The following is a 27536-nucleotide window of genomic DNA, read 5'->3' on the forward strand; positions in this document are numbered from 1 at the left end:
AGTCATGGGCCAAATGAAAACAATATAAAATACATGTAACTGGACTCCATGAGAGAAAAATAATTTGAAAAACTTAATGGCCAAAGATTTTCTAAATTTGAGAAAAATGATAAAACCACAGATCCAAGAAGTTCAAAGGACAAGAAAAATGAAGAAAGCTATACTAATGTATATTACAGTAAAATTACTTAAAATAAATAAAGAAAAAAATCTTAAAAACAGGAAGAAAAAAGACACATGAAGTACCAAGAAACAAAGATAAGAATGACAGAAGACTTCTTGTGAGAAACAATCCAAGCCAGAAGACAGTGGACATCATGTTGGAAGTATTTGAAAACGACAGAAAATGCAACCTAAAATTCTATCCCCAGAGAAAGTTTTTTTTTAAATAAGGCAAAACAAAGATATTTTTAAACATAAAAAAGCTGATAGAATCCATCACCAGCAGAAAGGTGTGCTAGAAGAAATGTTTAAAAAAGTACTTCAAGTTGATAGAAAAGGGATACCTGACAGAAACCAGGTTCTACACAAACGAATGAAGAGCATTGAAAATGGCACATACAGATATATATGTAAATATAAATATTTTTTCTTATTTTTACAATCTCTTTCAAAAATAACACAATTTAAAGCAAAAATAATGAAAACAAATGGGGTTGATAACATATGCAGAAGTAAAATGTATAGCAACCATAGTAAAAAGACCCTAAGAGAGGACCTGGAAGTATACTGTTAAAAGGTTCTTATATGTGAAGTGAATTATATAACATTACTTGAAGAGAGACTGTGATGTTAAAGATATATACTCTGAACCATAAAGCAACTACTAAAAAAATAAAAAATAAAAAACCAAGAGGTATAATAAGCCAGCAAAAAAGATGGAATCATAAAAAATATTTAATTAAACCAAAAGAAAGAGGGAAAACAGATGGACAAATAGACAAAAATAGCAAGATGGTAGATTTAAAGACAATAATTTGACAAAATTGAACATTTATTCATTATAAAAACTCTCAGCAAACTAAAAAATAGAAATTAACTGTCTCAACCTGATAGCAGGAATCTACAAAACCCCTACATTTAACATCATACTTAAGTGGTGAAAGACCATTCTCTAATATTGGGAAGAAGGTAAGGATGTCTGATCTCACCACTCTTACTCACCTTCATACTGGAGGCCCTAGCCAGGGCAATAAGATTAAAAAAGGAAGGAAAGAAGGGAGAGAGGGTAGGCGGGGCAAAGACTAGAAAAAAATAAAATTGTCTTCACAGATTACTTGATTGTCTACATAGAAAATACCAAAGAATCTACAGAAAGCTACCTAACATTAACAGGTGGCCCAATGATTGCAGGCCATAAACTGAGAATTACTTGTATCTTGAAGATAAATAATATCTACCCCATAGGGTAGTTAAGAGTAACTCACCTCACTCTGCTTACCAAATATCAAAAATACAAAACCAATAACACAAAGGATATATCTCAGAAACGTTCTGAATCTAATGCATTAGAAACTATTAACTGATGGTGTCTGTGATATTATGATTATATAAATATTACATATATATAATATATATACATTGGTCTTTGTCCACAGTTCCTTGACCATAACTCCCATGGCCCTTGTTAGTCTTTTGTTACAATGCTGGGGCACTTTCAGTGTCCAAAGCAGACCTCAGGAAACAGAACCTCTCTCTGCCCTCCTGCCCTCCGAACCTGCCAATGGCAGGACTCCAAACCCATTGTGGGTCAGAAGGGGTCCTGCCCCATACCCTGGAGGAAGACATGATACATGGAGAGGCCAATAAGAATCTGAACAGACAGGCCTTGTTGGGGTTTCTCCACTCAGTCTGTTACTATTAGACCATACCTGTTTTGTCCAATCACATTTTGACATGGTTGTCCATGCTTCCATCATGCCTATCCAATGAAGTCTCCATAAGAGGCCCAAGAGGACAGAATTTGGAGAGCTTCCAGAGAGCTGATCACATGGAGGTTCCTGAAGGGTGGTGTCTCCAAGGAGGGCATGGAAGCTCTGCACCCATTTCCTCATAGCTCACCTTATGCATCTCTTCAGCTGTATCCCTTGTAATATCCTTTATAAAGAACTGGTAAATTGTCTCCCTGAGTTCTGTGAGCCATTCCAGCAAATTAAACGAGCTCAAAAAGGGAGCTGTGGGAACTCCAACTTGAAGCTGGTTGGTCAGAAGTTCCAAGGGCCTGGACATGTGACTGGTGGGAGGGAAGGGCGTGGTCTTGTGGCACTTGGCTCTCAAACTGTGGTTTCCGAGGCTATCTCTAGGTATATAGCATCAGAATTGAATTCAACTGGAAGATACCTAAGCTAGGGTCTGCTGAACTGATTGCTTGCTTGAAATATGGGGAGCAACTCACACACATTTGGTAACAGAAGTCTTCTGTGTTGGTGACTATTGTTGTTGAGTGAGAGTATAAGAGAAAACATGTTGCGTGTTGATTTTTCCATTCACAGTGCCTATGCTGAATGCCTGGGTAGCCTAACTTACTTGTTATATTCTCCACTTCCAAGTATCAACCTTGCATGCAAGCTTTTTTCATATAATATCTTAATCCTTACAATAATCTTATGAGGAAGATTATCGTTTTACTATTACAACTGTCTAATATCATAGACATTTGCAGCTTTCCCATGAATTATTAAAATGTGAATGTTCAAGTACCATGCTCACTACCTGGTGAAATCATTTGTACATCAAACCCCAGCAACACACAATTTACCCATGTGATAATCCTGCACATATACTCCCTAAACCTAAAATAAAAGTTGGAAGAAAAAAAGAGAGAGAGCAAAGGAAAGTGAGAAAATAAATAGAAGAAGGAGGAGGAGGAAAAGGAGGACATAGAAAAGGGAATAAAAAAGGGTTGTAAAAAAAAAAATTGGTTCTATAGGTTTTGAGAGGTTTCTTTGTCAAGGTCATTTGTAAAGTTCCTCCAGTGGAGAGGAACAATTTTCTTCATCCTTTTAAAATTCAGATGAGTTCATTGATCAGTGTTTATACTGCTTCCACTGCCCAGACCTTGGGAAGAACAACTTTTGGCCTGTGTGACAGACACCACACCATGGCCCTATAGATTTGGAGATGGAGCACTCAGTCTAATTTTAGCAGTAAGATTAGACTAGTGAATGATAGTCCCATTTTTTCCTGCTTCAAAAGCATGAATAGGGAAGACCTTCCTTAAGCAGAGTGATTCCATCTTGCCCACCCCTTAAATGGGGCTCTGCAAGTTGCTGTCTCCACAGGGCTTAGGTCCTGGTAAGAGGCCAACTGTGAGACAGTGGCATTTAGGACCACACATGTGGGACACATGACAGACACAGAGGATGACTTGACAGAGATATCTTCAGCTCCCTTCCTGTCTTCTTGATGTTCTCGTTCAGCAAGAATATCCGCTTCTAGGTTGTTATAGTTTGACAGTAGATAAGGACAATTTTAATTAGTTCAATCAATATCTATTGAGCATGTACTATGTGACAGGCACTGGAAATACAGATAGGCGTTGGGGAAAATGTCAAAGTCCTTGCCTCCTTCAGTCTACAGTCAAGAAGGCAGTAAATATCCCTCATTTGCACAATATTTTGTACCCCTCCACCCTCACCAAATATGGTCACATTTTCAAATACACAGAATGACTCCTGTTCCCTTTGGGTAAACAGAAAAAGGAAATCTTTGATGACCAGGAGATAAATAATCTGAAAGCCAAAACAAAAACAAAAAACATGTGAATGTTAAATATATGAACCTTAAGGTCTGTGGCCCAGTACTGTGTAAGGGTGGTGTGTTTATATCTGACTGGGGATGGTATCATCAGGAGTGTTGAGTAGGATGTAACTGAGCTATGCAATAGAGTCTGAAAGGTGACAAATGATAGGGTGGATATTGTCAATGGATGTAAAAGAGAAAGCAAAACTATTCAACTCTATAGTTTTTCCACCTTCTTTCTTTATTGAGGAAAATGATCTTCAAAATACAAAAATCTAAAATAAAATGATTAAGACGAAAAAAAATCAAAGGAAGATTAAGAACAAATCTAGATACTTTAAATGATTTCAAGTCAACAGGCCCAGGGAAATTACACTCCAGAGAACCAAAAGACCTTGCAAATGTGATCACAGAAATATTTCTGCTTATCTATGAAGAACTGCGAAGAATTGGTAAGGTTCCTAGAGACTTGCAAATATTGACCCAATTTTCACAAAAGAAAGTATATTTAAAACACTGCAGGCTGTAAATCTTAATGTGAATCTTGGGGAAAATTCTACACTAGATAATTAGTGAGATGGTTTGGGAGAGCGTGTAGAAATGGTGACAGTATACCAGTATGCTCTGGCCCTTTCCTGTCCAACATTTTCATCAATGACTTCAAAACAAAGAATGCATAATTATCAAATTTGCACATAACATAAATTAGAAGGATTAACATAGATGAAAGATCACAATTCCACATAATAACAAATATAACAATGATAACTGTAAAGTCCAGCATTTAAATTAAAAAGAGCAATTGCACCAGTATAAGAAATAGGTGTGATCTGATTCAATAGATATAATTCACATTAAAAAAAAGTCTTATGGAATTCATTTAGTTGATTACAAAGTCAATTTAAAAAGCTGGCAGTATAGAGTGGCTTCTAAAATGATGTAATCTTAGGCTCTATACATGTATATGTATATTCATTCATTCAACACACTTTTTTTCAGAAGCACACTACATTTCAAGCACATTAGAAGTTTAACACATTTACTGACATCTCAAGCAAGTAATTTACTCTAAATCTTTCTCCACCTAAAAAGCGAAGGCAATAACAATAACTAATCTACAATGATGCTATAAGGATTAAATGCTATGATATATAGAAACACCTAACACAGCACTCAGCAAATGAAAACAACAACTACTCCCTCCACTGTTATTATTTTCTCACTTGTCTAGAAAACTAGAAAAGATTACTATATCAAGTGGAGGATGAACTAGATGACTTTATTTCTTATTGCAACAAATTATAAGAAAAATAAGGAATAATTCAGATTCCTATTGTTTACTACACGATTTTATAACTAAATTAGGAAACACTATTAAAAGTTATCAATCCAAATGTTTGAGAAGGAGAAAAAAACTTAAAATGATTTAATGATATGTGTGAAAAAAATTACAAGTAACTCCTTACAAATTTAGTTAAGTTGAGATCCCTGACAAGCATTGCTAAACAGCACTACTTTCACAAAATATCATTTTGGTATTGTCTCTTTGCATGGTGGCACTAGAGGGTAGATTAAAGCAGTGCCATAATTTAGCCAAGTACTATGTTTTGGGTTGCAAACAACAGAAAACCCAAAATTAAAAATGGCTTTAATAATAAGTATTTATTATCTCACATACAAAGCAATCTAGAAGTAGGATGACTCTACGTTAGTTTAATTCAGAAGCTCACAAGGTCATCAAGTGTCCAAGTTCTATGTTGCTGCTTTACTACTATCAATAAGGAGCTTTTGTCCTCAGATTTGTCCCCTAATGGCTGCAAGAGGATTGGCTACAGTTCTAGATACAACAGGAAGACACACAAGACCAAGAAGATGGGGACTCTTTCCTTCCATGCATATCTGTATATCTTCATAACAGCAGGAAAATCTTTCCAGTTTCCATATCCCAAATAGGTTTTTCCTCAGGTATAACTGGCCAGAACTACAGGATATGTCTATTGTTCACTGGTAACCAAACATTGACAAGATTGGAATTACCGCATTCATCAGACCATCATCATTCACCACCTGTGCTGAGGCTTGCCTATCTTGAAACACAAAGGAAGGAAACTGAATGGGGTTCTGTCAGAAAAAAGGAACGAGGTTGAGAAAGGTGATTAAAAGATCAAAGCAGATAGTCACACACTAAAAAGAGGAGTGAAAAATACTTTCATTGTAATCACAGATTAACAATAAATAAGACTGATTATGTCTGATTTTATACTACATAGTTCAGATTTCATGTTGCTTGAATAGCTCATGCCATCCATTTTCATAGTAATTATATGCTGCCTCTTATCATTCTTTGACTATTTCCTATCTTATTTCCTTAACTGGACTGCAAACTTCTTGAGGATTGAAAAATCCATCTTTTACATATTCTTCAATGCTAACAATCTAAGAAACAGCAAACATCAATAAATATCTATGAAAAGCTAACATTTATTTCCTATAATAAATAATCTCCCTTCTCATTAAACCTGGCAGATTGAACACAAATATTCAACTCTACTCTTTTCCAAAATCCCACTAAATGACAACAAAGAACTTTAGAAAGTATAAATTCACAAGAATAATGAGAATAGAATAGAAGACATCAACTAACAAAAAAATTTAACATTTTGTAACATTTTGGAAGCTGGAAAGAGTATGGATATGTTGTAACTGACTCAGCAAGCCAAAGAAAGCTAAAATGTAAGCCTGTAGAAGGGGTGCATGGTGGGGGAGAGTGGCAATGAGAAGCAAGCCACAGCCAGGCATGGTTGTTCATGTCTGTAATCCTAGCACTTTGAGAGGCCAATGCAGGAGGATCACTGGAGGCCAGCGCTTTGAGATGAGATGGGCCTGGGCAGCACGGTGAGACCCCGTCTCTAAACAATGACTAAGCAACTGAAGGTACCAGCTACCAGGTAAACAGATGGAAGTGTATGGTGGGGCAAAATGCAAAAGGTTTGGTTGAAAGTTTATGTAATGAACAGGTAGTCCACCAGATCCCCTCTATACTTGCCCAAGCAACTGCCCTGTTCCACCACTGCACAAGACAATACTATAGGAGACAGCCTCTGGAGAGGCTAGAGACGCTAAGGATCCTGGACACCAAGCACAGCTAAGAGCAGGGATCAGTTACCACACCACAACCAGGAAGATTAAGCCTGGACAATAAATATCTGAATGGTGGTGAGCCTGCTCACCTCCTCCCCTACTTTCCTTCCCCTGGCTTAAAAGGCTGGTCACAAAATTCATACTATATCCACCCCTCCAACCTCCCCACTCCAACCCCTGCCACAACTATCACCTTTGAAAAAATAAACATACCCCAACAGGTAGGAGATGGAGGATTGCTCTTTCTTAAAACTGAACAGCTAACAAGACCTAGAGTTACTGATATCTAGTGGTTCTCCAATTAAAATAGATTCTCAGCTATTCACCCCTCCAGACAGCAAAGCCCCCACTCTAACCTGCTATCCACATGCATACACACAAACACATTTACACACATACCTTCCAATCAGCACTTTAAAATATCAACAGTCAGCCAAGAAAAGCCTGTAATACTATATGCTGAAACAGAAGAAAGAGAGAGAGAGAGAAGAAAGAAAGAAAAAAGGGACTTGGGAAAAACAGGACAAAGAAGCAGAAGAAAACTTAAAAAAAAACTGTAGAAAGATGTTATTATACTGCATCCACAAAATGAAAAGAGAATTCTCTTTAAAAGAAAAGGAGAGGTCAGGCATGGTTGTTCACATCTGTAATCCTAGCACTTTGAGAGGCCAATGAAGGAGGATCACTTGAGGCCAGGGCTTTGAGATGAGATGGGCCTGGGCCCATGTAGTGAGACCTCGTCTCTACAAAAATATTTAAAAATTAGCTGAACATGGTAGAGCACACCGGAAGTCTTAGCTATTCAGGAAGCTGAGACAGGAGGATTGCTTTAACTCAGGAGTTTAACATTATAGTGAGCTATAATTGCACCACTGCACTCCAGCCTGGGCAACAGAGTGAGACTCTGTCTCTATTTAAAAAAGAGAGAGAGAGAGAGACAACAAATGCACTGAGAGAAAAAAGAACATAGAAAAGGTATGATTGTGGTTATTCCATCCAAGCTGGAATGTGGATGTGATGGCTGGTGCTGGAGTAGCCATTTTACACACAAGGTAGAACCAAGTTGAGGATGGGAGAGTAAGATAAAAAGGGCCTGGATCTTTGAAGATTGCTGAGCAGCCACTGTACCCCTGGACTACCTCTGTTACTATGAGACGAAAAACAAAAGCAAAACAAAACAAAAAAACTTCTATCTTATTTAACATATGATTTTTTAGTTTTCTGCCTCTTGTACCTTATCCATATAATTAATACAGTATGTGCTATACAGTAAGTTTTTCCCCAAATCCTTACAATATGAAACAAAGAAAATTATGTTACAGGCTTACTATCTTGTCATTCCTATTAACAATGCTTAAGTCTATCTTACATTAGCCAAGAAAGCTGAATGATAACACTTCAAATTTCAGGATTACATTCTAATCAAGTTTATCATGTATAATAAAATGAAGGACCTATGGAATACAGCTCCAGGTGTCCACAGCACACTACGCTCATTGTTTTCAGATGTTGCAGAATCACCCCACTAAGGCTTACCTTCAATTTCCCTTCAGTCTGACTTTCTTCTTTTAAATTCATATTGGATGACTGATGTCCAGCATAATGAATATTTTATCTTTCTACACCTTTCCTCCAAGAATAATATGCCTTTTTGAAAGTGAGGCACTGTCAGACACCTGGAGTCCAAACTTAATTCTTAACTCTTTTGTCCAGACTGAGCCCTGCAGCTTTTAAATGTTTTTACATTTCTATAACATATCTATTAAAATAAGTTATTCAATCCTATATAGATAAAAAAAAGTTGCTTTCATAATTAAGCTAGACATCCTAGATATAGTGGAATGATCCAGGATATGGAATAAAACATAGATCAGTATAAAATTAACTGTTTGGCTTAAGATGATATCACCTACATTATAATTATAATTATTCTGATACTGTCTAAAAATTCCACAGTAAGTAAAAATTTCATAAAATGCTAAAGAAAAAAATGTCCGGCAGAGATGGATGGATGTAACTCTAGAATAATCTTCTTGTGACATCTGGCACAACTAATGAAATCAGTAATATAACCATTCTATCCCCACCCACCTGGCTTTTCCATTGATGACTGATTGGGTGGTACATATAGCAAGGATCTGAGGGTACTGACAGCAGGCACTTTTGTATAGAATAAACATAAGAAAAAGAAAATCTAAGACAGACATGCCAAACCTCAAAGGAAAAGTAGGATAATAAAGGAAAGAAATGGCCTTAATTTGCTTCCATTCATGTTAAAAAGAACCCATTTACTAAACAATTCCTCTCCATCCTTAAAAGTCACTGTATTACTTATTGCTTATAAGTAAAGAAGAAAGAAATGCAGGGATGAGAAAATACTAATCCTGAATTCTAGAAAGACTTACATATTTGCATTAAACATTTCATTTTAATATTCTCAGAACTGATTTTCTCCGCTTTTAAAAGGACTTGAATTCTAGAAAGACAGATGGTATCTATGGAAGAAAAAGGGACACTTTTCTGACTTCTATATGCTACTGAGTTAAGTAATGAATAATGTTTATATTGAAAGGCTTCATGACCATATCCTCTACTCCCAACCTTCAAATGAATGAATGAATGAATGAAGGTTCTGCAGCTTAAGACTTATTCTGGGAAAAGTCTTCTTGAAGCAAAAAATATCACTAACCTGTCCCATGGCAAATAAGACAACATAATCTGCCAAATTAATGCTCAGTACTGAGTAAACTTGATGTTTCCAAAAACGCCACAACCACTTCACCGACCAGGGCAGGTTCTATGCAACCTCTACCATAGTCCCTGAGACTAATTCATCTTCCCTCTACCTATTTCCTCAACTGACTTAGGCAGTATTTCTCAGTTGTGAGCTTTCCTCAAAGGGAAGCAGTGAAGTAAGGAAATTCCCTCATACCTCACAATGATTTACTTCTTTAATGTATGTACACCTAAAGAGGATATGAGTTACCGAAAGACACACACTCAAAGTTCAAAAACTTGCCATGGGGTGAATGAAATTAAGGCAGGTAGATTAGCCAAAGTTCTCTGCCTTTACATTAGAGTGTATTGTCAATCAATTTGTATCTTAATTACTAACTGCCTAAAACCTCAATATGTACAATTAAAAACATATAGACTTGGCCAGGCGCCATGGCTTACACCTGTAATCCCAACACTTTGGGAGGTCAAAACAGGAGGACAGCTTGAGGCCAGGAGTTCAAGACCAGCCTCGGCAAAAAAGCAAGAACCTGTTTCTTTGAAAAATAAAAGTAAGTTAGCCACGCATGGTGGTGTGTAGATAGCTTGAGTCCAGAAGTTTGAGGTTGCAGTGGGCTATGATCCATGCCACTGCACTCCAGCCTGGGCAACAGAGCGAGACCTTGTCTCTTAAACAAACACAAAAGTATAGACTCTATTCCTATATCCCTTCCTAGAAAAAGGAATATATGAGAGGTATATATGCAGAACAGAAAAACCAGCTAGGCCGGGCGCGGTGGCTCAAGCCTGTAATCCCAGCACTTTGGGAGGCCGAGACGGGCGGATCACGAGGTCAGGAGATCGAGACCATCCTGGCTAACATGGTGAAACCCCGTCTCTACTAAAAAAATACAAAAAACTAGCCGGGCGTGGTGGCGGGCACCTGTAGTCCCAGCTACTCGGAGGCTGAGGCAGGAGAATGGCGTGAACCTGGGAGGCAGAGCTTGCAGTGAGCCGAGATCGCGCCACTGCACTCCAGCCTGGGTGACACAGCGCGAGACTCCGTCTCAAAAAAAAAAAAAAAAAAAAAAAAAAAAAAGAAAAACCAGCTAAAAAAATGCATAATGTTGCTAAATCAATAGGAGCTAGGTGTTTCAGCAAAGCCTCTTATCTAATACTCTAAATTTAGCTGAAATGAACAAGCAATATAAATCAGACTATGTAATTATTTCTTGTGGTAGTAAATGAAACAGCTCACCTTCTCAATATTTATCTGGTGCTTTCTTAACCTTTCCAGGTCTGTTGGGATTACTATCTTAATGAATTTCTGGATAGCTGGTTCAAGACGGCGTAATTTCACTTTTTCTTCATCTTCAGACATCCTAAAAAAATGATATATGACCTCCCTGGTAACAGCTGTCTTCTCCAATCATATAGAAAAACCTAAAAGAAAAATATTTCTTTAAAAATGTTTTCAAATTAGTTTCCACTATTTTTAAAAGCCAACAATTAATTAGTTTTACAATTTATTCTAAATACATATCAACTTAATGTTGAGCTTGAGTGACTTGTTTTTTCTTTATGAAACCACTGATTTTTAAATCTTTTTCTCTTTACAAAAATTATATTTTAGAATGTTCAGACAATATAAATAAATGAAGAAAAAAACAAAGTCAGCAGTCATCTCCTCACCTTTTACAAAGAGTACAAAATGCACTCTACATTTTGGCATAGGTCTCTCCAGGCCTTTTTCTATGTAAGTATGTATGTATGTTTATAAATACTTTTTAAAAAAAATAGGAGTATACTATCCAAGTTTTCATTTTCTGATCTATCTTGGACATTGAATAACCCTTTTAAAAAAGGTATCAAATGGCTTAACACTGATGCTTGTATCAAACTTCACATCTAATGTCATCATAATGTAACTTTGTAATTACACAACTTCAAATATATTATAACATAATATGCAACTCTTCTCATTGATATCCTTTAAATTGCCTCTTCCATTTTCAATAAAGTGATTAGTATTGCCTATAACTGACTCAAATAACCAGTGACAGAGCTGGAATAAGAACCCAGATTTTCTAAAATTACATTGAAATACTTTTTCCACTCCACCAGTAGTTTCCTACTAGTGTTCCAGAAAGTCCAAGGGTATGCATTTAGGGCCAGAGTACAAGGGTAGGGTATACAGGTTAGCAGGTTCCAGGACCCTACCCCCTACTTCAGTTGTAGAAACTTTACTTACAACTATTTTATGAATTGGAGCTTATCAGAGCTTATATAAATAACGGGCTTCACAGCTTAACCAAGCTTGAAAGCCACCATTGTAAACCATGCTTTCATGCCATTTCATTAACCACAACCTCACCCATGTTTAAAAAATTTTAAGTTGAGAATGTTAATACTACTGAGTAGTGCTGTCTTAGTCCAGGGTCTATAGAGACAGGAATTCACATACAAACTTTGTGGAGCCCCTGAATCTTTATGAAAATTTATGAATGAAGGGGCCAGGTACAGTGGCTCATGTCTGGAATACCAGTACTTTGGGAGGCCAAGGCAGGAGGACCACTTGAGCCCAGGAGTTCAAGGCCACCCTGGGTAATATGCCGAAGTACCATCTCTACCAAAAAAAAAAAGTGAATGTAGTTTATTTTGGAGAATAGAGCCCATTGTTTCAAGAGATTCTCAGAGATCTATCATCCCCAAAACATTAAATATTTATTCCCTTTCTTTCACAGTTGAAAATCTTGATGTGTTAGTTATACAGACTGCCTCTAATACCTACCCATTAGTAACTTGGTTTTTATGTCTGACACAAGTTCAAAAGTAAAAAAGGAAAATCTCCAGGTACAAAAACAAAGAGAGTAAAACAGGTGCAACAGTGAATGGAAACTGGGGACATATGGAGAAATTCATTACCAAAAGAGACCATCCACAGACCCAACAAAACAGGAAAATTCATAGCTAATGGACTAAAGATAATAAAATAATTTTAAAAAGAAAATAAAGAAAGTATATTTTTAAATATCCAAAAACATAAAGGAAGGAATAAAATCTTTTAAAAAATAGATATTATGAAACAGTAAGAGGCCAGCCTGAATATAAACCAAGTAAAACTTCTAGAAATGAAAATCTCAAAAGATGTGTTAAACAGTAAATTATATAGATAAAAGACAATTATTGATTGGAAGAAATCACTCAGAACACCGAGGAATAAAAAGATGAAAAGTATAAAAAAGACATAAAGGATAAAATGAGAAGCTCAATAACAAGTAGGAGTTCCAGAAAGAAAGAACAAAGAAAATGGTAAGAAGGAATTATTCAAAGAGAATATACTGGTAATTAAAATGTAAGACCTCAAACTGAAAAAGCACATCAGCCTCAAGGAGCATAAATTAAAAAGAAACCAAATTTGCCTAAATACATGGAAGGGAAATTGCAAAATATTAAAGAACAAGAATCATAAAAAAACAAATGAGAGATAAAAGACAGATAAAGCAATAATATCTTGCTTTTAAGAGCAAGATATTAAAAGACAGAAATACCTTCAAAGTGCTGAGAGAGTTGGTATATTCCCAGGTAAATTATCATTTAGAATGAAAGCAAAATAATCATTTTCAGACATACAAGGACTAAGAGAGTTTATTGCCAAGCTCCTCATTAAAAGTACTAAAAGGAATATTTTAACAATAAAGAAAATAAACCCAAAGGAGTGGAATAGCAAGAATAGAATATGGAATAGCAATGAATAGAATACACTGTTACCGGATAGAATAAATGGGTGGATGAAAGAAAATAAAATAAAACATTTATTTTGAATAGCATGATGAAGTATAATAAAAATGTTTCCATGTAAATAATTTTCTATAATTACATAGATGCTTCACAATTTTACAAATCGGCTATTGTTGGCTATTTAGGTTGTTTCCAATTTTCCACTATTACAAACTACAGTGTAATTACCCTGCTTACACATAAATCCATACTGCCATCTATAATTATTTCTTTGAAACAATCAACAAAGACACAACCTATATAAAGGGAGAAAGTATTTGCAAACCAGTCATCCAATAAGGGACTAACATCTAAAATGTATAAGGAACTCAAACAACTCAACAGCAAAAAAACAAATAGTTCCATAAAAAAGTGGGCAAAGAACCTGAATAGACATTTCTCAAAAGAAGACACACAAATGACCAAAAGGTATTTTTTTAAATGCTCAATATCATTAATCATCAGGGAAATGCAAATCAGAACCACAATGAAATACCATCTCACCCCAGTTACAAGGGCTATCACCAAAAGGATAAAAAATAACAAATGCTGGTGAGGATGTAGCAAAAGAAGCCTCTTTTTTCTTTTCTTCTTTCTTTTTTTAGAGAGTTTCGCTCTTGTCACCCAGGCTGGAGTGCAGTGGCGCAATCTCGGCTTACTGCAACCTCCGCCTCCTGGGTTCAAGCAGTTCTTCTGCCTCAGCCTCCCGAGTAGCTGGGATTACAAGCACATGCCACCACGTCCAGCTAATTTTTGTATTTTTAGTGGAGACGGGGTTTTGCCATGTTGGTCAAGTTGGTCTCGATCTCCTGACCTCAGGTGATCCACCCGCCTCAGCCTCCCAAAGTGCTGGGATTACAGGCGTGAGCCATGATGTCCGGCGAGAAAGAGGACTCTTATACACTGTTGGTAAATTAGTACAGCCATTATGAAAAACAGTATGGGCTGGGTATGGTGGCTCATAGCTATAATTTCAGCACTTTGGAAGGCTGAAGCAGGAGGATCACTTGAGGCCAGGAGTTTGAGGGTAGCCTGGGCACCACAACAAGACCCTTCTTCTCTGAAAAATTTAAAAATTAGCTGGGTGTGGTGGTGTGTGCCTGTAGTCCCAGTGACACTGAGGTGGGAAGATCCCTTGAGCCCTAAAGTGTGAGCCTGCAGGAAACGGTGTTCTTACTATTACACTACCGCACAGGCAACACAGTGAGATCCTGTCTCAAAAACAAAAAACAAAAAACAAAAAACTGTACAGAGGCTTTTCAAAAAAATTAAAAATAAAACTACCATATGATCCAGCAATCCCACTACTGGGTATTTATCAAAAGGAAAGAAAATCAGTGTATCAGAGAGATACCTACAGTCCCATGTTTATTGCAGCAGCATTCACAATAGCCAAGATACGGAATCAACCTAAGTGTCTGTCAATGGATGAATGGATAAAGAAATTTTGGTACATATACACAACGAAATATCGTTCAGCCATTAAAAAAAAAAAAATGGGTTGGGCGTGGAGGCTCACGCCTATAATCCCAGCACTTTGGGAGGCCGAGGCGGGCCGATCACCAGGTCAGGAGATCGAGACCATCCCGGCTAACATGGTGAAACCCCATCTCTACTAAAAATACAAAAAATTAGCTGGGCATGGTGGCATGCACCTGTATTCCCAGCTACTTGGGAGGCTGAGGCAGGAAAATCGCTTGAACCCAGGAGGCGGAGGTTGCAGTGAGCCCAGATCTCACCACCATACTCCAGCCTGGGCAACAGAGTGAGACTCTGTCTCGGAGAAAAAAAAAAAAAAAGAAAAAAAAAGAATGAAATCCTGTCATTTATAGCAACATGGATGGAACATGTAGCCTGTACTCCCAGCTACTCAGGAAGCCGAGGTAGGAAGATCACTTGAGCCCAGGAATTAGAAGCCAGCCTGGGCAACATAATGAGATCCCCATTTCTTAAATAAAAACAGGGAAAAAAAGTTGATCTCCTGGAGGTAGAAAGTAGAGTGATGGGAAGGGGCAGGAGGGATGAAGAGAAGTCGGTAAATGGGTACAAACATACAGTTAGATAGAAGGAATAAATTTTTTATGTTTAATAACACAGTGGGTACCTATAGTTAATAATTTATTGCGTATTTCAAAATAGCTAGAAGAGAAGATCTGAAGTGCTTCTAACACAAAAAAATAATAAATGTTTGAGGTGATATATATCCCAAATACCCTGATTTGATCATTACACATGGTATGCATGTATCAAAATATCACATGTATCCTATAAGTATGTAAAATTATTGTGTATTAATTGAAAAAATTTACATAAAAATAAAAAATAAATATCTAGAAATAGAATTACTAGGCAGACAGATTTTTCAAGGTTTTTTAAAATATATATTGCCATATCCCACAAAAGGTTATGCCTACTATGTTCCTACCAGAAACATAACACGATGTCCATTTATCCATATTCCAACCAATGTACTTAGTATTATCATTCTTAGATATGCCATTGGTGAGGCCGGGCGCGGTGGCTCAAGCCTGTAAACCCAGCACTTTGGGAGGCCGAGACAGGCGGATCACGAGGTCAGGAGATCGAGACCATCCTGGCTGACATGGTGAAACCCCATCTCTACTAAAAATACAAAAAAACTAGCCGGGCGTGGTGGCGGTGCCTGTAGTCCCAGCTACTCGGGAGGCTGAGGCAGGAGAATGGCATGAGCTCGGGAGGCGGAGCCTGCAGTGAGCCTAGATCCGGCCACTGCACTCCAGCCTGGGCGACAGAGTGAGACTCCGTCTCAAAAAAAAAAAAAAAAAAAGATATGCCATTGGTGAAAAAAATGATGTCTCATTATTGCTTTACTTTGCACTCCTTAAATTACTAATGGGATGGATTTATCAGCCATTTGCATTTCTTTCTTTTCTTTTTTTTTTTTTGGCCCAGGCTGGAGTGAAGTGGTGTGATCTCAGCTCACTGCAACCTCCACTCCCCGGGTTTAAGTGATTCTCCTACCTCAGCGTCCCAAGTAACTGGGATTACAGGAACGCACCACCACGCCCTGCTAATTTTTGTATTTTTAGTAGAGATGGGGTTTCACCATGTTGGCCAGGCTGGTCTCGAACTCCTGACCTCAGGTGATCGACCTGCCTTGGCCTCCCAAAGTGCTAGGATTATAAGCATGAGGCACCGTGCCCTGCTGCATTTCTTCTTTTTTTAATTTTTAATTTTTGTGGGTATATATTAGTTGTAGGTATATATTTATGGGATATATGAGTTATTTTGATACAGGCATACAATGTATAATAATCACATTAGGGTAAATGAGGTATCCATCACCTCAAGCATTTATTCTTTGTGATACAAACAATCCAGTTATACTCCTAGTTATTTTAAAATGTACAATTGAATTATTATAGTCACCCTGTTCTGCTATCAAGTACTAGATTTTATTCATTCTTTCTCACTATTTTTTTGTAACCATTGCATTTCTTACTTCCATGAATTGCCTGTTCATGTCATACATATCTGTTTTACTACAGAGGATGTCTTTCTCTTATTCTCTCATAAAAGGTTATTAAATGTTAAATATATCAATTACTTGTCTAACATTAACATTTCCCAATCTATCACACTGCCTCTTTTGTTTTCTATACTGCAAAGAGATATCTTTATATCTACCATCATTCCTATCAAAATGTTTTTTGAACACACCTGTTGTTCAATAGATGCTGCCTGAACTAAAATATTTCTTCACCATTGCTAATCCTATCACTCTAGTCAAATAGCACAATATGCATAGCACATGATAATGGAGGAGCTTCAATTAGTCTACCTTTAGACTCTTTCCCTCCAAAATGGAATAGAAACTATAAAAACATAAACTGTATTATAAATGAATAGCATAACCACACTGAAAGAAGTGAGGAAGAAAAATAATCTAAGCCACTTTAGAAAACAATATTTTAACTGAATACTGTAAGACTAGAGACAAAAGGAACTACACTGTCCTCTATTTAGTAAATGTGTTTCTCACAGGAATATAGGTCAGAAATCCTGAAATTACTTTATGTGTATACTAGGACTGAAAAAATAAGAAAACATTTTGTAGAATACAAGAGTCAGATTTCTCACTGTCAGATAAAGAAGCTAAAAATAAGGGACAAAACTAGAATGAACCCTGTGGTGTTAGACTAGAAGCAAAGCTACTGGGATGAACTTTTGTTTTTAAAAAATATATGGATAAATAAATACAGAAATAAATACAGATCTTTGTGTATACATGGGTATGCATATGTATAGACTGGTGTCTTCTGTGGGGCCCTGGAAGTAATGTTACCCCAGAGCAATGAACATCCCTAGAGCACAGATCTTTGTGTTTAAATACTATTCTCCAAAAAAAGAAACTGGGTCTTTGGAGAAGTGGCTGATTATCAGGGCTGAGGCACAGAAAACATATGATGAGCCTGGGGCATCATATGGTACCAGAAAATTAGGAAGTTCCAAAAAAGAAAAAAAAAAGGATGGAAGCATGCTGAAAAGCTACAGAAAGCAACCTGAAAAAAAAAACAAAAAAACAAAAAAACTCCAATGATCAAAGCTGGAACAATTTCACACATAAAATAACACAAGTGTAAGATAAAAACCAATAGAAAAACACCTGAGTCCACATGGATACAAATAAATAACGGAATACAAATAAACAAATGGGAAAAGCGCAGCTCATCCTCACAGAATAATTTCAATTAATAAATAAAGAAATGAGGAAAGTAGAAAATCATCATTAGAACACCATAGTCATAATTGCTGAAGGCAAGATCCACCAATGGATGTGAAATTTAGCAAGGGAAAGTCTGAGGAGAAACAGGATATGCGTACAGTTTAAAAGCTCCCCCAAGATGTCAATTAATTATAAGGAGAAAAAATAAGACCTTTACATTGGAGAATCCCAGTAGACACTCTCTTACCAAGTGATCAAGAGTAACCTCACAAGCAATAAGTCGTATCTATCAGCTACGCTCATATGATGAACTGAGAAGGGCACACACACTTTTGTGTTCTTAACAAAAAAGCATAGCCTTAATCTACTCATGAGAGAACACTGGACAAACCCCATTTGAGGGGCACTCTACAAAATAACTGACCAGCATTCTTCAAAAGCGTAAAGATCAGAAAGAGTATAAAGACTGAAAAAGACTATCAATGTAAAGACAGGAAAAGACTGAGGAACTGTCACAGACTGGAGAAGACCAAGGACCCAAGACAACTAACTGCAATGTCGGGTCTTAGAGTAGATCCTGGAATAGAAAGAGGACATTAATACAGGAAAAAAAAAAATCACAAGTCAGTAATTCGGTTAATAGTATTATACTAATACTAACTTCCTGCTTTTGATAATTGCGCTATGGTATCTAAAAAATTATTAATGGAAGCAATAGGGAACTCTGTACTACTTTTGAAACTTTTCTGTAATTGTAAAATTATTTCAAAATAAAAAGATTTTTTATGTATAAGAAGATGTTTCACGTAAGACAGGTAGAAACATTTAGAAGTCAAAGAACTGCAATCGTATTCACTGCATTAATACTTGGAGAGAGGGGTGCCAGGACTATGCCAGGTGCTTTACAAACTTTATCATGTAGTGCTTACAACTAATATGAGATGGGTACCATAATACTCATGTTTCCCAGTAAGTTACTTGGGAGGTTATTAATAAGTGAAAGACCCCATTTCTCAGAAAACCCAGCCCCCAAAAGTGACGAACACCTTCCATCGGCTCAGAGGTCCCACTTTTCGGGATACTGGTGGCGCCCGATTTCTTCGGGCCCGCCGCTTTGGGTTTCTGAGTTATGGAAGAGACAGTGAATTTGGAGAGAAAAGTCAATGTGAGGTCTCCTCTCTGAACCTCAGATAGCTAAAAGGAGGGAGCCAAGGGGTGGGACCTTCTGCGAACCACCTCTGGGTCTGGCGAGCAGGGGCTTTCGGCCTCTCGCTCCCTGTCCATTCCCCACTATCCTCGAGCGTCGCGTCATTCCTCGCAGTGTCTGTCACCCACAGCACACCTGGGCCACACACAACAAACGCCCCCACCAGCGAACGGATGCGCGGGTCTGTCCCGGAACCCAGACGCCAGCGACCCTGGCGACCCGAGGCCTACAGCGCGCCAGAGACAGGACGCGCGTCGGAAACTTTTCCACCCTGCGACCCCGGAAGGCCGTCCCGCTCGCATCGTCTGCGGCCTCCCTATACCAGTTTCTAATAAAGCTTCCAAAAACGAAACCGAGAGAGGCTCCGCCACTCCTGAAAGACAGGAGCAGCCACCATGGGGCTCGCACTTCTGATCCAATGCCCCACTTGCCTCCCAGCGCCTCTTGCGCGCGCCACAGGGCGCCCGGCCCACCAAGCCTATCAGGGCCCGACGCCCCCAGAGGCGGCCTCCAGAGAGCCCCTTACCTCCCGCCGTGGCGCTCGAGGCCGGTCGGTGCGCACGGCGCAGGCGCAGGAGCGACGGGGCGGGGCATCGCGAGGGGTGGGCTGGGCTGGGCCCCGCCCCCTCCCCGTCCCGCGAGGCAGCCGGGTGGGGTGCGGGGGACGCGCAGGTGAGTACAAATTCGGACGCCGCTCTGAACAGCGAAATCCTTTTTCAAAAGTGATTTTGATTTACATTATGGGGTTGTGACTCGAGCCAAGAGGAGAGAGACGCACAAACCCTCTTCAGGTCTGCTTGTTGTGTTCAAGACAATTCATGCTTGTATGGCCGACTGCATTTTGCAGTTTTCCTGTCTATTTTCCTCTGTTCTTCCTAGAATTTTATTTGCGGGTTGGGCATGTATTCTTAGCTCTGTTTTGAAACTGAAGCTCAGAAAGGTTTTGCCTCCCCATCCCATCCCCAAAAACCCTGTGAAGTGGACAGGGCAGGAGTGCCATCTTAATTGCAACAGGTGCAAAAATTAAAGCTCAGTCAGTTGTGGTTTCCTCCAAAAACTGGTGGAGGGCTTAAGGCAAACGTCTTTATCCCGATTTTATAGATTATGACTCTGGGGTTTAACAAAGAGTTTTAAGTGACTCATTCCAGTTTAGCCAGCTTATGACAGAGCTGGAACTCCAACTGTGTGTCCTAATTTCCTTCCCAAGTTATTCCAGTTAGACCAGCTGCTACCACATGAACAAGCAGGTGACCGGCTTTGAAGCCTTGTCCAAGTCACAGGTCTTCCTCTCTTCATGGCCTAACTTCCAGATCCAGCCGTTTTTAAAAGATGTCTGTAAATATTCAGATGACGTGCTTAGAATGTATTCACTAATGGTATTGTCTCAGAAGTGATCAGGATGTTCAAACCACAGTTAAGGAAACTCAGTTCTTAGGGTCTTCCAGTAGAATTGGAGGTAGAAATTGTGGACCAGGGAAGATTAGGGGCCCGTAGATCCTTTAAAAAGCCTTGAAAGACAATTTCTAAAACAAAGCACCAAATCTACCAAGCAATTTGGATTTTCTTTGGGAACATAATGTATGCTGATGTTTGTTTTACAATGAGCCCCAGAATGTGTTTATCAAATTTTGATTCTAAGGAGAAAAATTAAAGTATTAGTCAATACCATGAGAAAATGATGTTTATGCAAGGATCAGTGAAATAAGACCTTCTGAAATGAAAGATCATTTGTGTTAAGTTCTGAAGAACTTCCTCAGGTACAAAATCGGGAGGTGTGGTACTCAAAGATTCTAAATTTGGACCTGGACTTCTAAGTTGCTGTGTGTATGTTTGCTATAAGTTAGATGTGTCAAAGTAGTAGGATAAAACTTTTTTTTTTTTTGAAACAGAGTCTTGCTCTGTCGCCCAGACTGGAGTGCAGTGGCATGATCTCAGCTCACTGCAACCTCCACCTCCCAGATTCAAGCGATTCTCCTGCGTCAGCCTCCTGAGTAGCTGGGACTACGGGCTCCTGCCACCATGCCCGGCTAATTTTTTGTATTTTTAATAGAGACAGAGTTTCACCATGTTAGCCAGGATGGTCTCAATCTCCTGACCTCGTGATCCACCCACCTCGGCCTCCCAAAGTCCTGGGATGACAGGTGTGAGCCACCGTGCCTGGCCAAAACTTTTCAATCTAACTGTTGGTTAGCTTGATGTATAATCTTTAAATATTCAAACTTACAGTGTATAGACCTCTTTCTGTAATCTGGGTCATCAAGTTGTTAGGGGCAGGCCTGCTACTACTAGCCAACATTTCCCTGAAGTCCTAACTGAACCCAGCAAGTCCCAACAAAACAAAACATTAAGTATATATGTTGGAAAGAAAATAAAAAATAAATTCTTTTAGAGTATTATGATTGATTGCTTTGTTGGAAAATCCATGGAATAAATTGAAACTAATTCAATAAGGTGGCTATAAAATACCTCTCCTAAACAACAATCATCAATTTTAAAATGCAGTGGGAAGAAGACTGGGCGTGATGGCTCATGCCTATAATCTCAGCACTTTGGGAGGCTGATGAGGGAGGATTGCTTGAGGCTAGAAATTCAAGACCAACCTGGGCAAAATAGTAAGACCCCATTTCTAAAAAAGAAAAGAAAAAGTAGCTGGGTATGGTGGCATGTACCTATAGTCTCAGCTACTCAGGAGGCTGAGACAAGAGGACCAGTTGAGCCCAGGAGTTTGAGGCTGCAATGAGCTATGATTCCACCACTGTACTCCAGCCTGGACAAAAGACTGACACCCTGTCTCTTAAAAAAAAAAAATTGAAATAGGAGAAATATTACATTCAAAAATAACAAAATTCAAGTTTGTGTTCATAAGGAATTACAAGACCTATTTGAAGAATTGAGAAAGCTAGATGAGGGATGGGGTGGAAGGAAAGATCACAAAGGGGCATGAGGAAACTTTGGGGGTGATAAAAATGTTCATTTTCTTGATTGTTGTAATGGTTGCATGGATGTTTATATGTCAAAACTTACCAAATTGTACACTGTAAATACGTTTATGTATAAGTGCTTATTGTGTGTCAATTATACCTCAATAAAGCCATTTAAAAAGGGAGGGGGGAAGAAGTAGCTTTTTATTTGATTGTGTATGATGTGTAAAGTACTTGGTTAGGCACTTTACATGCAGTATGTTATTTAATACTGATGACAACCCATGAAGTTGGTATTACAATCACCCCCATTGTACAAACTAAGAAATTGAGGCTTAGAGAGTAAATTGACCAAGGTCCAAGTCTCATATACTATATAACAGGAGTAAGACTCAGATCTTACCTAACAACAGTATTTATACTTTAACCTGACTTACATATTTCCATAAAGGATACAAATAAAGACTCGAATATATGGAAAAATAATACAGTCAATATTGTAAAGTTGTCCATTTCCACCAAACTAATTTAAAAGTTTAGCAAAATCCCATTGTGATTCTTTCTTTCTCTTTCTTTTTCTTTCTTTCTTTCCTTTCTTTCTTTCCTTTCTTTCTTTTCTCTTTCTTTCTTTTTTCTTTTCTTTCTTTTTTCCTTCCTTCCTTCCTTACTTTCCTTTCCTTTCCTTTCTTTTCCTTTCCTTTCTTTTTGTATTTCCTTCCTTCCTTCCTTTTTTGTTTTGTTTTGTTTTGAGACAGAGTCTTGCTTTGTCACCCAGACTAGAGTGCAATGGGGGTGATCATGGTTCATTGCAACCTTGACCTTCTCCCACCTCAGCCTCCCAAGTAGCTGGAACCACAGGTATACGCCACTATACTGGGCTAATTTTTTTTTTCTAGAAATTGGGACTCCCCGTGTTGCCCAGTCTAGTCTCCAATTCCTGAGCTCAAGCGATCCTCCTACCTTAGCCTCCCAAAGTGCTAGAATTACAGGCATGCGCCACCACACCAGGCCCCCTTTATGATTTCTATAATAAAACATTTTTAAAAATCCAAATTGGCCGGGCGCGGTGGCTCAAGCCTGTAATCCCAGCACTTTGGGAGGCCGAGACGGGCGGATCACGAGGTCAGGAGATCGAGACCATCCTGGCTAACACGGTGAAACCCCGTCTCTATTAAGAAATACAAAAAACTAGCCGGGCGCGGTAGCGGGCGTCTGTAGTCCCAGCTACTCGGGAGGCTGAGGCCGGAGAATGGCGGGAACCCGGGAGGCGGAGCTTGCAGTGAGCTGAGATCCGGCCACTGCACTCCAGCCCGGGCGACAGAGCGAGACTCCGTCTCAAAAAAAAAAATAAAAATAAAAAAAAATAAAAATCCAAATTGATTTTGCAACTATTATTCTTTCTTATTAGAATGCCATTTTTTGCCTATTTTTCCCCATCTCATTCCCTCCACCCCCGAGTAAAGAAATTACTCTTTATTCTGTTGGACTCAAAAGTCATCTCACCTAGGAAGCTTCCCCCACTGATATGGTTTGGCTCTGTGTTCCCACCCAAATCTCATCCTGAATTGTACTCCCATAATTCCCATGTGTTGTGGGAAGGACCCAGTGGGATAAAATTTGAATGATGGGAGATAATTTGAATCATGGGGGCGGTTTCCCCCATACTGTTCTCATGATAGTGAATAAGTCTCATGAGATCTGATGGTTTTATCAGGGGTTTCCACTTTTGCATCTTCCTCATTTTTTCTTGCTGCTGCCATGCAAGAAGTGCCTTTCACCTCCCCCCATGATTCTGAGGCCTCCCCAGCCATGTGGAACTGTAAGTTCAAATAAACCTTTTATTCCCAGTCTTGGGTATATCTTTATTAGCAGCATGAAAATGGACTAATATAGTAAATTGGTACCAGTAGATTGGGGCATTGCTGAAAAGATACCGAAAAATGTGGAAGCAACTTTGGAACTGGGTCTCAGGCAGAGGTTGGAACAGTTTGGAGGGCTCAGAAGAAGACAGGAAAATGTGGGGAAGTTTGGAGCCTCCTAGAGACTCGTTGAATGACTTTTGACAAAAATGCTGATCATGATATGAACAATAAGGTCCAGGCTGAGGTGGTCTCAGATGGAGATGAAGAACTTGTTGGGAACTGGAGCAAAGGTGACTCTTGTTATGTTTTAGCAAAGAGACTGACAGCATTTTGCCCCTGCCCTAGAGATTTGTGGAGCTTGGAACTTGAGAGAGATGATTTAAGGTATCTGGTAGAAGAAATTTCTAAACAGCAAAGTATTCAAGAGGTGACTTGGGTGCTGTTAAATGCATTCAGTTTTATAAGGGAAGTGTAGCATAATAGTTTGGAAAATTTGTAGCCTGACAATGTGATAGAAAAGAAAATCCCATTTTCGGAGGAGAAAGTCAAGCTGGCTGCAGAACTTTGCATAAGTAACGAGGAGCCAAATCTTAATTGCCAAGACTATGGGGAAAATGTCTCCAGGGCATGTCAAGGTCTTCACAGCAGCTCTTCCCATCACAGGCTCAGAGGCCTTGAAGGAAAATGTGGTTTCATGGGCTGGGCCAAGGGTCCTCGTGCTGTGTACAGCCTAGGAACTTGGTGCCCTGTGTCTCAGCTGCTCCAGCTGTGGCTGAAAGGGGCCAATGTAGAGCTTGGGCTGTGGCTTCAGAGGGTGCAAGGCCCAAGCCTTGGCAGCTTCCACGTGGTTTTGAGCCTGCAAGTGCACAGAAGTCAAGAATTGGGGTTTGGGAACCTCCGCCTAGATTTCAGAGGACGTATGGAAATGCCTGGATGCCCAGGCAAAAGTTTGCTGCAGGGGCGGGGTCCTCATGAAGAACCTCTGCTAGGGCAGTGCAGAAAGGAAATGTGGGGTCGGAGCCCCCACCCAGAGACGCTACTGGGGCACTGCCTAGTGGAGCTGTGAGAAGAGGGCCACCGTCCTCTAGACCCCAGAATGGTAGATTCACTGACACCTTGCACTGTGCACCTGGAAAAGCCACAGACACTCAACACCAGCCCGTGAGAGCAGCCAGGAGGGGTGGTATACCCTGCAAAGCCACAGGGACACAGCTGCCCAAGACAATGGAACCTACCTCTTGCATCAGCATGACCTGGATATAAGACATGGAGTCAAAGGATATCATTTTGGAGCTTTAGAATTTGACTGCCCCACTGGTTTTCTGTTACAGGGCATGTGCTCTGTAACCCCTTTGTTTTGGCCAATTTCTCCCATTTGTAACAGCTGTATTTACCTAATACTTGTACCCCATTGTATCTAGGAAGTAACTAGCTTGCTTTTGATTTTACAGGTTCATAGGCAGAAGAGACTTGCCTTGTCTCAGATGAGGCTTTGGACTGTGGACTTTTGGGTTAATGCTAAAATGAGTTAAGACTTTGGGGGATTTTTGGGAAGGCATAATTGCTTTTGAAATATGAGGACATGAGATTTGGAGGGTCCAGGGGCTGAATGATATGGTTTGGCTCTGTGTCCCCACCCAAATCTTATCTTGAATTGTACTCCCATAATTCCCACATGTTGTGGGAGGGACCTGGTAGGAGATAATTTGAATCATGGGGGCAGTTTCCTCCATACTACTCGTAGTAGTGAATAAGTCTCATGAGATCTGGTGGTTTTAGCAGGGGTTTCCATTTTTGTATCTTCCTCACTTTCTCTTGTCACTGCCATGTAAGAAGGCCTCTCACCTCCTGCCATGATTCTGAGGCCTCCCTAGCCATGTGGAACTGTAAGTTCAATTAAATCTTTTGTTCTTCCCAGTCTCAGGCATGTCTTTATCAGCAGCGTGAAAACAGACTAATACTCCCACCCTCTCAAGTCCAGGTTTAATGTCCCCTTATAAGCTACTACAGCAATCTATGCTTATCCCTATAAAGGTCCTTATCATAATTAGTCAAATTCTTCATCTTCTTTTCTGTCACTCTACTAGATTCTAAGTTTCTTGAGGAAAGGTATACATTATTATTTACTTAGAACTTAGTATGTTTCCTGGAACATACTAGGAAAACAGTGTATTTTACACGAATTAAGAAATAAATTTTCTAGTATCATAAAACAAGTATATGAAGAATCTGAAATTAAATCCAAATTTGGCATAATGATATAGGTTATCTTCCTGGCCCATTACTTTTCTGAGAACTGCAAAGAAAAGCCCAGGAACTGCTCCTCCCCTCCAGATCTGAATACTAACAGTTATGAGTCTCTGTTGTACCAGCATGAACCCCTTCCTACCCTTGACCAGAGGGAGCTGATCCAGGAGCAGACACCTGAGTGGGCTTTTCTTTGCTGGAAGCCTTTTTATTACAGCTTCAATCTCATTACCTATAATAGGTCTGTTCAGATTTTGGACTTCTTCATGGTTCAATCTTGGCAGGTCATATGTGTCTAGAAATTTGTCCATTTCTTCTAGATTTTCCAATTTATTGACATATACTTGCTCATAGTAGTCTCTAATGATCTTTTGAATTTCTGCAGTTTAAATTATAATGTCTCCTTTTTCATCTCTGATTTTATTTCTTTGGGTCTTCTCTCTTTTTTCTAGTCTAGCTAACAGTTGATTGACATTATCTTTTCACAAAATCATCTTATCTTTTTATTGATCTTTTGTATTGTTTTGTTTATTTTTATATCATTTATTTCTGCTCTGATTTTTATTATTTATTTTCTTCTATTAATTTGAGGTTTGGTTTGCTCTTGTTTTCTAGTTCTTTAAGATGCATTGTTGGGTTATTTGAAGTTTTTCTCCTTTTTTATTAGGTGGTTATTGCTATAAACTTTCCTCTTAGTACTGCTTCTGCTGTATCTCATGGCTTTTGCTGTGTCATGTTTCCATTTTCATTTGTTTTGGGAAATTTTAAATTTCCTTCTTAATTTTTTCATTGACCTGCTGGTCATTCAAGAGCCTATTTTTTAACTTCTATGTGTTTGTATAGTTTCCAAAGTTCCTCTTGTTTTTGATTTCTAGTTTTATTCCATTATGGTCAGAGAAGGCACTTGATATTATTCTGATTTTTTTGAGTGTTTTAAGACTTCTTTTCTGACCTAACATATGACCTATCCTTGAGAATGATTCATATACTAAAGAGAAGAATGTGTATTCTATAGGCATTAGATGAAATGTTCTGTAAATGTCTATTTAGTCCATTTGGTCCATAGTACAGATTAAATCCAGTGTTTCCTTGTTGATTTTCTATGTGGGTGATGTGTCCAATGCTGAAAATGGGGTGTTGAAGTCTCCAGCTGTCATTGTATTGGGGTCTATCTCTGACTTTAGTTTTAATAATATTTGCCTTGTATACCTGGGTGC

At 38.9% G+C, this 27536-nt stretch overlaps 1 protein-coding gene across 3 annotated transcripts in view; it reads right to left on the reverse strand.

Annotated features, from left to right (window-relative positions):
- Positions 1 to 19889, reverse strand: part of STX17 (syntaxin 17) — a 75983-nt gene extending 56094 nt beyond the window's left edge. Inside the window, exons 1-3 of one of the 3 annotated variants that reach the window (XM_025360225.1) lie at positions 19816 to 19845; positions 12062 to 12223; positions 10856 to 11040 (exon numbers count right to left, since the gene is read on the reverse strand). In XM_025360225.1, the coding sequence (XP_025216010.1) occupies positions 10856 to 10978 (123 nt within the window). In that variant the 5' untranslated portion in view covers positions 10979 to 11040; positions 12062 to 12223; positions 19816 to 19845. The other 2 variants (XM_025360224.1, XM_025360223.1) reach the window with 2 other exon arrangements.
- Positions 19890 to 27536: the final 7647 nt, after the last annotated feature.

The sequence above is a fragment of the Theropithecus gelada genome, chromosome 15 (genome assembly GCF_003255815.1).
Source record: "Theropithecus gelada isolate Dixy chromosome 15, Tgel_1.0, whole genome shotgun sequence".
NCBI lineage: Eukaryota > Metazoa > Chordata > Mammalia > Primates > Cercopithecidae > Theropithecus > Theropithecus gelada.